This window comes from Lachancea thermotolerans (genome assembly GCF_000142805.1).
Source record: "Lachancea thermotolerans CBS 6340 chromosome F complete sequence".
NCBI lineage: Eukaryota > Fungi > Ascomycota > Saccharomycetes > Saccharomycetales > Saccharomycetaceae > Lachancea > Lachancea thermotolerans.
This window is the reverse complement of record NC_013082.1, coordinates 616,071-627,289: the sequence shown is the minus strand read 5'-3', so window position 1 is coordinate 627,289 and position 11,219 is coordinate 616,071. Positions and strand designations below refer to the sequence as shown.

General features: G+C 46.9%; 6 protein-coding genes across 6 annotated transcripts; 2 read left to right on the top strand and 4 right to left on the bottom strand.

The window, feature by feature from the left end:
* Positions 1-313: 313 nt before the first annotated feature.
* Positions 314-1,438, bottom strand: PAN5 (2-dehydropantoate 2-reductase PAN5; the record flags this gene model as incomplete). Its single annotated transcript, XM_002554469.1, has 1 exon — positions 314-1,438. One exon carries the CDS (start codon positions 1,436-1,438, stop codon positions 314-316), a length of 1,125 nt encoding a protein of 374 aa, XP_002554515.1.
* A 145-nt stretch (positions 1,439-1,583) lies between these two features.
* Positions 1,584-3,206, bottom strand: SSZ1 (ribosome-associated complex protein SSZ1; the record flags this gene model as incomplete). Its single annotated transcript, XM_002554468.1, has 1 exon — positions 1,584-3,206. The coding sequence occupies one exon, from the start codon at positions 3,204-3,206 to the stop codon at positions 1,584-1,586; it is 1,623 nt and encodes a 540-aa protein (XP_002554514.1).
* A 1,891-nt stretch (positions 3,207-5,097) lies between these two features.
* TFB1 (TFIIH/NER complex subunit TFB1) lies at positions 5,098-6,963 on the top strand (the record flags this gene model as incomplete). The annotated part of the gene is made up of 1 exon (XM_002554467.1): positions 5,098-6,963. The coding sequence occupies one exon, from the start codon at positions 5,098-5,100 to the stop codon at positions 6,961-6,963; it is 1,866 nt and encodes a 621-aa protein (XP_002554513.1).
* A 112-nt stretch (positions 6,964-7,075) lies between these two features.
* Positions 7,076-8,653, bottom strand: RRP3 (RNA-dependent ATPase RRP3; the record flags this gene model as incomplete). Its single annotated transcript, XM_002554466.1, has 1 exon — positions 7,076-8,653. One exon carries the CDS (start codon positions 8,651-8,653, stop codon positions 7,076-7,078), a length of 1,578 nt encoding a protein of 525 aa, XP_002554512.1.
* A 100-nt stretch (positions 8,654-8,753) lies between these two features.
* Positions 8,754-10,064, top strand: KLTH0F07084g (Brix domain-containing protein; the record flags this gene model as incomplete). The annotated part of the gene is made up of 1 exon (XM_002554465.1): positions 8,754-10,064. The coding sequence occupies one exon, from the start codon at positions 8,754-8,756 to the stop codon at positions 10,062-10,064; it is 1,311 nt and encodes a 436-aa protein (XP_002554511.1).
* A 193-nt stretch (positions 10,065-10,257) lies between these two features.
* Positions 10,258-11,121, bottom strand: PIB1 (phosphatidylinositol-3-phosphate-binding ubiquitin-protein ligase; the record flags this gene model as incomplete). The annotated part of the gene is made up of 1 exon (XM_002554464.1): positions 10,258-11,121. One exon carries the CDS (start codon positions 11,119-11,121, stop codon positions 10,258-10,260), a length of 864 nt encoding a protein of 287 aa, XP_002554510.1.
* Positions 11,122-11,219: the final 98 nt, after the last annotated feature.

The following is an 11,219-nucleotide window of genomic DNA, read 5'->3' as shown; positions in this document are numbered from 1 at the left end:
ATTACTGGAACCTGCGCGTAGGAAATTCTTACAATGAATAGGAAGATAAAAAGCTTCTTGGCTGGTGCCCCGGATAGACTTTTGCGCCGGATTGTGTTTTCCGCTTTCGCCTGAGAGCCCCAGTGGGTACATAAAAAAAGAGAACAGCGACGGGCGATGTTTAAAAAGACGGACATCCGCGTAGGTCCGACAACAGCGCAGGGCCAAGAACAAAACCAAGTGCAGGTAGCGAGCGTAGAATTTGAATTGCGGGCATCTTTTCGAAAGTATATGTGTATCTAAATGTGTATCCTGGTATATATCTAGCGCCGCTCTACACGGCACGCTTGTCGCCGTGAAGCTTGCGCGTTCTGTTCAGCTCCAGCCTGAGCTTGACGAGCGTTGCGATGGTCTGGTTCACCTTGCAACGCTCTGGGCCCAGACCAAGCTTTTCGCAAAGCGTCACGATGTATCCGTTAATGTAGTCTATTTCGGTTTCGCGCACGTTGACCACATCTTGCCTCATGGACGAGCTGTTTTCCTTGTTCACCACGCAGCCGACGTGGATGATGAAATCCAGCATTCTGTCTGCGTCCAGAATAGACGCGACGTCAAGGGTGGGGTAGTCGTCGCTCTGTGGCTTGTAGTCGAAAAGCGGACGGTATGCGACGCGCAAGATGTCGAGGGCCTCGGTCACAATCGCGCTAAAAATTGGTGCTGCGCAGTCTTTGAACTCGCCGTTGATGCAGTCCACGATAGACGTGACTGGGTTCATACATGCGTTGACAAGGAACTTTTCTAGCTGTCCCAGCAACATTTCTTGATACGTCATATGCTTGACAGCTAGCGCCTCAGCGTAACCAGGGGAGCACATCAAGCGAATCAGCTCGTTGTTCTTGGCGTTGTCCGCGATCAGGGTGTTGGACTGCACTATGCTACCAGGACCTTCGCTTGGGAGCCTTGCGACCTTCATGTCACCAAAACCTGCGTGGTTGAATGTAAAACCAGTGTCATGGAAGATACCATGGGAGATCACACCTTGGAACAAATTAGGTTTGTAGTCAAGAAAGATTTCGTCGTTCAGAACTTCGAAAACGCCCAGTCCGTTCTGGACGAGGATGATATTAGTGTCGGAGTGTATGTACTTCATGTAGGGTGCAAGCGCCTCTTTTGTCTGGTAGGTTTTAGTAGTGATAATCAAGTTGTCAATTCTCCAGTCCTGTGGAAAGAGCTCTGGACAGGAAGCATTCTCAAACACGCTTTCTGAGATAGGTTTGTCTTTCTGGTAGAGCGCCCTGATGCCGGCCTTGAAAGAAAGCTTTTTGAAGTCGCCAAGCCTCTCTCTAGATCTTAGCAGCGGAACCACCACAGACTGCGTCTGCTGCTGCAGGCAAGAGGCAAGAAGAGCGCCAATGGATCCAAAGCCTAAAACAAATACTTTTGGGCGTGTTTGTGTCATTTTTGTTTACCGCAGCGTTTGAATTAGCGATAAGTGGAAGAGTCACCAATTACCTGTTTTTCAGTATCAGTGATTTCTCGCGTTCAATTTTTTTATTGAAAGGTTAGACAGATATATCTATAAAATGTCAGAAGTGCCAGCGTAATTACAATTCACCCTTAACGATGTTACCAGATTTCAGATCTCTAGCAGCAACTCTCAGAACACCTTCCCTGTTGACGTTGAAAGAGAGCTGTAGACCTTGAGCGCCCTTGATGCCAAGCTCCATAAGCTTGATGCCTGGAGTGTAGTGCTTCTCTCTAATAACTTCTGGTTCATCGTCTTCGTCAGACCAGTCACTCTCGTCATCGTCCTCAGCCTTGGACTCCTCCTTGGCAGCTGGCTCTTGAACGGTCTCCTTAATGTGATGGTCACCCTCGTAAACACCAACCAGAACGTCGCCCTTGACATTCTTCAGAGTCAAGTCCTTTTTAACTGGGAATGAGGTCTCAGGCAGCAAAACTGGGACGAAGTTGCCCTCAGCATCAACCAGGCCGATAGCCTTCTTTAGGTGTTGAGTGTTGATGACAACTGGTTCCAGAGCCTGAGCAAGCTCCTCCGCGTCGTAGTTAGACAACAACTGCGCTTGCAGAGCCGCACCGTAGGCTAGCAATTCATTTGGATTGTTAGAGGCGTTCTTGCTCTGTGGGCCCAGAACGGCAACAGATTCTGGAAGCAGGAATTCCAAGTTGGAGCTCAGCTTTGGGGTGAAGGAAGACCCACCGCATAGAACAATGGCATCGATGTCCAATGGATCCAGCTCGGCCTTAGTGATAACAGCCTCAATGAACTGGGCAAACTTGCTCAAAACCTTGTTGGCAACAAGTTCGTATCTGAGTCTGTTGATGGATGTATGGTAGTCGAAGCCGTCAGCCAGAGAGTCGATTGAGATTGTGGCTGTGGTGACGTTTGACAGAGTCTTCTTGGTGATCTCGGAGTTGACCCTCAGTTTGGCCATCGACTTGGCGTTCTTTCTAGGGTTAGATTTGTTCTTCTTCTCGAAGTCTTTGGCGAAAAACTCGACGAGCTCGGCATCTAGGTTCTCACCACCAAGGTTGTTGTCATGAGATGTGGCTAGCAAAGTGTAGATACCGTTGCGGACGGCAATGACAGCAGCGTCCGATCTGACACCACCGAAGTCTGCAACAACGACGTTGACGTCGTCCTCGAATGGGTAAGCCTCGGTGTGGGCCAGAAGGGCAGCGGAAGGCTCGTTGATCAGCTGGATGATTTCTAGACCAACTTTCTTGGCAGCCGCACGCAGAGCGTCCTTCTGAGCGTCAGTAAAGTTAGTAGGGACGCTGATGACGGTCTGAGACAACTCCTGGCCGATGTAGTCTTCAGCGGCAAGCTTCAGCTTGTTCAAATGTCTGGAAACGACTTCGTCAACGGTCAGCTTTTCCTCCTTCCCGTTTCCTCTCGAGACAATGAAACCGACTTTGCCGTCGATCTCGACAGCTGGGGCACCGGCGGTACACCTAGAGACGTCACATTCAGAGAAGGGCAGTCCTAGGAAGTCACGGAAGTTGATAATGGTGTTCTTAGGGTTTCTGACCAACTGTTGGAGGGCCTGGCCACCGTGGTACTCGTCGTCACCGACGTAGGATAGAACCGATGGGATAGTACGCTCACCATCTGGGTTCGCGATCACGTCAACGTCGTTTTTAGGGTTAACGTACGCAATGGAAGAGGTAGTGTTACCGAATGCAATACCAACGATTGGGGACATCTTAAAAGGCGCTGCTTGGTTGATATTTGGTTCCTTCTAGCTGTTGGGCTTGATGAGCTTGAAAAATTTTAAAAGTAGTTTCTCGCAGTTCCAGTATCGTAAAGAAGTACCAGGAGTGCCAGAGATGCCAAGCCAGTGTCAGTGTCGAGCCTCTGGAAGAAGAATCTCATTCTGAAAGTGCACGGTAGCTCTACGTATCGGAGGCTGGGGTTTCAGGATCTGGCAAATAGTTGGAAACTTTTGAGGCGTGTTCAGGCTCTGAGGGCTTTCGCTCAGGAGATAATCGCACTTGATTTCATTATTGTTCAGCATTACCTTAAGAAGAAACAGTGAAGAAAGACAAGCCCTTGCTATCCGCCCACGACTCACAGTTATTGGTATAAGCTTGCGTCTTTTGAGTAGATTGTTGCTTGCTCAGCCGGGGTCTCATGTTGCCTCTGGCGACTTGAGGGCCGCAGGTTGAACGTACACAACGGCGAGCCGCTGCAACACATAACGTACAGGTTTTAGCAAGGCCAGCAAGTCAGCTAATAAAAGGTTACTTAGTATATCGGAAATGCTTGGTAAAAATGTTAGGATCAAGGTTCTCATTTTTAAATAGAGGAAAAGGAAGCATTTCGACAAGAGAACAAAGCAATGCTCGAGAGACCTTTTGCTAACAGTAATATGTTTAGAGGATGTATACCGAATATGGTCGGCCTTGATGCTCTGTACAGCCTCTGCGGTTTATGAGTTGTTACTCTCAAGTTGGGTCAATGATCACATAAAACGGGATGGCACGCCAGCTCGGCGGCTAAGATCGACAGGTACAAAAGCTTATAAACTGCACTGAACATCGCTTGATGAGCCTACCGACATTTTTGTTTTGCCGTTATGTCTACATGAGCTTATGTCCCTCTTGTATACGCAAGGTTCACTGGAGTATTCACAACTTAACTCTACCAGCAATGCCTAATTTACGCAACATCCGGGTTGATATGGGGTCAACTATAAGGAGTGGAACGCGCTTGCGAATAAGAAGACTTAAAGTCTCTGTGTGCAAAGTGTAAAAATCGATTAAATACCCCAGATTAGGGCCCTATGTGCGCTATAGTGCTACTAGATACTTGATCTGGGGGCAGAAAAGCCAATATTCTATGTCTGTGTTTCCTTCAGGGAACCAACAAAAAACGGTAGAAAGAGACGTTAAGAAATCAAGACGTGTTATGTGTTTGAGAACAAATTACGCTGGATAATGCCTCCGCGCGGAGATGAGATAACTACAGGGCAAGCAGTGCGATTTTGAGCCATTGAAACCTTCTCAGCTTGTCAAAATCCTTCTATGTGAGTGACCGAAGCCCTCGTTGCGGCAAGCGTAAACCAAACAGTAAAGTGCACCAAACAAATATTGCAGAATGGAGTTGCGATGTTTAGGGTATTGCCGAAGTGGGAGACATAAATAAATGCAAGAAAAGCCCAAAAATGCCGAAAGATGCACCGCCTCATGGAGGTGTAAAGTTTCATTTTACATGAGAAACGTCGTCAAAAAAACCAACAGCTTTTAAAAGGGCTTTGAGGGCTGGACTTCGAAGCAATGGTTTCTCAATATTGGCCCAACTGTACGGCAGCTGGGAACAGGTTCTAACGATCCGTGTGGCGCTGTAGAGCTTGGCTGCGCTGTTGAGTTAGTCAAAAACAAAACCGGTTGTATCCACTTGCAGCCACTCAACGTGCGAGTGGCCCGCAAATCTTCAATCGCGCGGGTATGCCCTTGCGTGGTTTCCAGCGCTAGAGGCTTCTTCACAGTCACGTGAAATTATTTCAAAGTTCCCATGGAGATGGATCTTGGAGCTGAAAATTCAAAGATGTCAAAGGCGTACCTTAGCAATGGGTCAGTGCTGAGGAACTCGAGATGTCCCACTCGGGCGCCGCAGTATTCAAGAAGGTCTCAGGGATCCTGACTATAGATGAAGAGGCATCGCCAGCTGAGCTGTTATGGAGGTCAACCGATGGTGACAAGACGCATAAGGTCGCATTGAACACCATCGACAAATTGCAAGCTACGCCAGCGTCTAGCGAAAAGATGATGCTAAGGCTTATAGGCAAAGCGAATGAAGCCAAGAAACGCAAAGATGCTGATGGAAATGAGGTCAAAGCTCCATTACCTAGTCATGTATTCTCATTCAACAATAGAACTGTGATGGACAATATCAAAGAGACTCTTCAGCTTATTATTGCCCGTTATAAAGACGAAGAGGTTTTTGAGGAAAAAAAGCGCAAAGAGTCCAGCCTCGCGCCTGCGCCTTCCGAGGCTGCTCCTTTGATCAACACCTCAACGCTGGACGACTCTCTCTCTCGCGAGAAGCTTCTCACGAACCTCAAGCTTCAGCAATCTTTACTAAAAGAAAATAAAGGCTTAATGAAAACGTTTCAAGAAGCTGTCATAAATTCAGGGCTGCCGCCTGATGAATTCTGGTCTACCAGGATTCCACTTTTACGAGCCTTCGCTCTTACCACTTCTCAAAGAACGGGTCCTTACAATGTCCTCTCGACAATCAAACCCGTGGCATCATCTGACAACAAGGTCAATGTGAGTGTATCAAGAGAGAAAATTATGACTATCTTCCAAACCTATCCGATCGTGAAGAAGGCGTATGATGACAATGTGCCTAAAAACTTCAAAGAGCAGGAGTTCTGGGCTCGATTTTTCTCGTCCAAATTATTCCGGAAACTGAGAGGTGAGCGAATTATGCAAAGTGACCGTGGTGATATGATCATTGATCGGTACCTTACTCTAGATCAAGAATTTGACAGAAAGGACGACGAAATGCTACAACACCCGGTCAAAAAGCTCATTGACTTGGACGGTAACCAGTATGACGACCCAGAAAGGAAAGGAAACAAGCCAGACTTTACAATGATACCGGGGGTTGACGTGAACGGAAATACAGATGGAGTTGTAGATATCCTGAAGGGCATGAACAGGTTAAGCCAAAAAATGATCAAGTCGTTGGAGAATGAGTATTCTAGAACAAATCTAGCTGCTGATGATGCAGATAAGGAAGAACGAGAAGAGCTGCTCTATAGTGACCTTGAAGAGGAGGATGAAGCAACTTACATAGAGATAAAGGTTAAGCAACGAATGGCCGCCGTTAGAGAAACTGCTGGTACAGAGCATAAAGGTGAGAGATTTAAAGTGGGTACGAAAGAAATATCCCATCAACTTAATTTGCTGCTCGACGGGCTAACAAAGTCAATCGACTTAACAAAGGTTGCCAACGATGATAAAAAAGCTAATAACACTGCTAATCAGAACGTTATAAAAGCCGTCAAAATTAATGCCAAACAAGCGAAAAACACCAACTTCAACGCAGTGGTTGGAGCGAATACTGGTATAACGACTATCGAGTCAACAAAGGAAATTGAAACCCCTTTACCTGGTGACCTATTAGAAAGCTGCCGTGTCTTACACGGAACTTGCTGTGAGTTTTTGAAGCACTTTTATATCCACTTTCAGAGTGGTGAAGCCCGACAAGCACCCACGGTCAAAAAACTGTATGGATTTCTCAAGCAATGCCCAGAAAAGGTTAATAAGCTACTTAACAAGGTCCAAGGCTCGACAGACAAACAGGGTGAAACGCTAGCGAGTAGCTGCAATGCATACCTGAGCTCAGTGCTAGGCTCATTGAATCTGGCCATTGAAAAGTACGAGCTTGCTGTAGCAGAAGCGAATGCAGCTAATGCAGCAAATGCGGCGAGCTCTGCCGAAGTAGTTTAGTTGGCCTATCACGAATTCGTACTCACCAATAAATACAAATACCTGGCTGTAAAACGCCTATCATGGAGATTTCTAGTTTGTTATATTGTGCTCACGTATCTATTAAAAGTAATTACTGTTCTTCCTTGTCCATGTTTTCTCTTGAGTGCATCCTGGAACGTCTTCCTTTGCCTCTCGCTACTTTCTCTTTGTTCCTCCTATTCAGCTCCATGACAACCTCACCGTTGGCTTTGTCCACTGTGTCTCGCAGCGATAGAATGACTCCTTTGTCCACATTCTCCTTCGGCAATTTGCGGCCCAGAACATCTTCAATTCTGAGGATCAATTCTAAGTCGTATTGCGAAACTAGGGAAATGGATTTACCCGAGCGCCCCGCTCTAGCGGTTCTTCCCACACGGTGAATATAAGATTTCGAGTCCACAGGAATATCGTAGTTGATCACAATATCCACCGAAGGAATATCCAATCCTCTAGCAGCCACATCAGTAGCCACTAAAATAGATCTCCGTCCAGCCTTGAAAAGATCCAGTGCGCCGGTTCTCTGATTCTGGTTAAGATCACCGTGCAGAGCGGTAGCGCTAAACTCAAGCAAATTACAGAGGGTGGCGATTCTTTCTGCGTTGGCCTTGGTACGTGTGAACACGATGGCAGTTTTTCCTAGGAACTCATTGAGGAGGTAGATGAGAAATGTGTTTTTGAGCCCGCCTGGAACCACCATGAGAGTCTGGATCAAAGTGTCGACAGTTTGGTATTTGGTGGACACAGCGCACTTAACAGGGTTAGTTAAACTAGCTCTTTGAAGCTTATCAATCTTTGATGTCATTGTAGCCGAGAACAAATACGTTGTCCTGCCTTGCGTTGGAATGATCTTGAGGATTCTGTCCAACACTGGGCCGAATTCCATATCTAGAAGTCTATCAGCTTCGTCCATGACAAGGAATTTAAGCTTGCGCATTGAAAAGCCCTTAGTGTTCTCCAAATGGTCCATCAGTCTGCCCGGTGTGGCGATAATGATGTGAGGTTTACGCATCAAGTCGCGAGCCTGGTCAATCATGTTCATTCCTCCGACAATACAGGTTGTTCTAACACCCATTGCCCCACCTAAAGAGTCGAAAGTCTCTTTAATCTGTTGTGCTAGCTCTCTAGTAGGCGCTAGAACACAAGCGTAGTATGGTTGTTGGTCATGCCATAGCTGGTTAAGAATAGGAATAGCAAATGCCGCAGTCTTACCTGAACCAGTCTGTGCCAGCCCAATAATATCCTTGCCTTCTAACGCTGGTGGAATTGCTTCAGCCTGAATTGGGGTGGGTTTTGAGTATTTCAGATTTTCGCACGCTTCTATGAGTTCCGGTACAAGGTTCAGCTCTGAAAATGACTCGAAGTGGGCCGCCTCAGTCTCTTGCTCTGAATCGTTTGGCACTCCTTCTGCCTCTTCTTCCGCCTCCGATCCTTCTGGCGCTTTCTCGCTCGCCTCTTGGTTCTTTTCCAAGGCACGCTTCTTAATCTTCTCCGCGAGCGACTTCAGCTCTCCTTTGGAAGATTCCTGCTTTGAGGACTTGTGTTCGGTTTTCGTAACTTTCCCTGCCATCTTAGCTTCTTGTTGGCTTCTTCTTTGTTCTATCGCGCTTAATGAGAGCTCATCGCATCGCATCGACTTTACTCTTCTAAATTTTTCACGTCTTTCTCCCATTTCGCTTTTCGTTTTGAGAAAAGTGAAAAAATTTGACCAAGCTCATCGCCTCCAACAGTGAAAGGATTCAAGAACAGTTGTCGATAGAGAGTGGATAACTATGGCTAAAAGGAGACAAAAGACTAGAACCCATGTTAAACCCGATGCTGAGGAGCAAAAGAAGGTCCCAAAGTCAATGGTGATCCGCGTGGGACAGACCTCGATGGCAAACCACTCGCTCAACCAGTTGGTGAAAGACTTCAGGCAGATCATGCAACCACACACCGCGATCAAGCTAAAGGAGCGAAAGTCCAACAAACTTAAGGACTTCGTGGTCATGTGTGGGCCGCTGGGCGTGTCGCACCTTTTCATTTTCACGCAGTCAGAGAAGACAGGCAATGTGTCGCTAAAGGTGGCCAGGACGCCACATGGCCCCACTGTCACGTATCAGGTCATGGATTATTCGCTAGGAAAAGACATCAAGCGCTTCATGAAGCGCCCTAAGGCCTTGGGCAAAGAGGACAGTCTAAGTCCACCACTGTTGGTACTTAATGGATTTGGTATTAAGCCTGTCGAGGGCGATAGTGAGTCAGTGGAAAAAGCCAACGTTGAGAAGGTTGTGATCTCGATGTTCCAGAATATTTTCCCTCCTCTGAACCCTGGCAAAACGCAACTGAACTCTATAAAACGTGTTTTCATGATAAACAAAGATCCAGAGACCGGCGAGATTAGTATGAGACATTATGCGATCGACATTCGTGAAGTTGATATTTCCAGGAACTTGAAGCGCCTCTATAAATCGAAGAGCAAGCTTAACAAGGCGGTTCCTAACCTTCACAAGAAAGACGACATCGCTTCTTTGATCTTAGATCACGATGTCGGGGCCTACACCTCAGAGAGTGAAGTGGAGGATGACTCGATCGTGAAGGTAATGGAGAAAAACGGCAAGAGTTTGAAAAACGCCAAGTCGGAAGCTTCAAACAATGCGCAGGGCTCCCACCAAGATGCTGCTGAGGCATCAGCGCCCCGTAAAAAGGCCATTAAGTTGACGGAAGTTGGCCCTAGACTAACGTTGAAACTCGTTAAAATCGAAGAAGGCATTTGTTCCGGAAAAGTATTGCACCACAGCTATGTTAAGAAGACTAGTGCGGAGATACGGGCTTTGGAAAAGAAGCATGCTCAGCGCATGAAGCTAAAGGAGGAAAGAAGAAAGGAACAAGAAGCCAACCTTGCCAGGAAGAAAGAAGCTAAAGACGCTAAGAAGCAGCGCAAGCTTGAGAGGAGAAAACAAAGAGAACAAGCTGGCGAGCCGGCCGAAGGCCAAGGCTCAGACGCAGACGCAGATTCTTCAGACTCCTCCAGCAGCGATGAGGGCGCATACAGCGACGTTCCAGAAGATCTGGATAGCGATTTGTACAGCGACATCGAATAAAGCTTTCAGAATCCTGGCATCAGTTAACATAGGGCATCAATTGTATATTAACTTACATATTTGTGGAGCGGCTAGCAAAAACGCTTGTGTGATACAGCCCAGATTAGTTTAATGTTTGGGTTAATCAGCTGCCGCAAGCTTGCAAGACCAAAATTTCCCAATTACCAAATAAACACCTGTATATGTGATATAACTAAAACACTGCGTCATGCAGGGGACAGAAATTCTTACTAACGGACTTTCCTGTAGTAGATTTGAGCTTTTGAGACTTCTTTCGAAACCAACTCTTAATGCAATCATAATGAAACACACATAGGCACTCAAGTCTTCCAACCTTGTCGCCAGGTTTCATCTCTTCGAAGCAAATCGGACATTCTGGATCTCCTTGAGAGGTTGGGTCAGGTGTGTCCTGGTCCGGGGGGATCACATACACCAGCATTCGATTTCGCTGGGCTGGGCTTTCTCCAGGGCTTGATTGATCATGATGTTGCTGCGTTGATTCTGCTCTCTCAATGCAATTTTGTATATGCATTGCTGAATCTATCTCGGAGAGCTTAAACAGATCGAGATTGCAAATGGGACATCTGCTAGATTCCTGGTCCAGATCGCGAGTATTCTCAGCCGCGCCGGAAGCCTTTGCAAGTTCGGTAGCTTGAACCGAAGAAGCTGAAGACGAAGTGGGTAACACAGGCGCTGGTTGAGGTTGAGGTGTTCTCATGCTTGAGCCTTGGAGGCGCATCAGTTTGTCTCCCCACCTTGGCTGTATGAGATGCATCTGGGTCAAGTTCTCGCAACAGGAGTTGCATGTCCTGTAAGGCGGGACTTCAAACCCATCGGTATCATCTTTCCGCCGAACAACCTTGACCTTTCGTTTGTCATACCATAAGAAGTTGTCGCTGCAGTTGGCGCAGAAAATGCCCCCGCAGCATCTGCAATGATGCTTCCGGACCAGAAACGAAAACTTTGTTTGACAGTTCAAGCAGTTGTGAATAAGATTGTCTGCTTGCCATTGTGCGAATGAGTTGACTAGTTCAGGAGCAGGCATTATAAGGGCCATGAGTTGGGCCGACAAGGCTCTTGCTTCCTATATACTGGGCAGCCGAAGATTCAAACGACCTCCAGAAGCGTTTTCTACAAGGTTCTTTAGACTCGCGG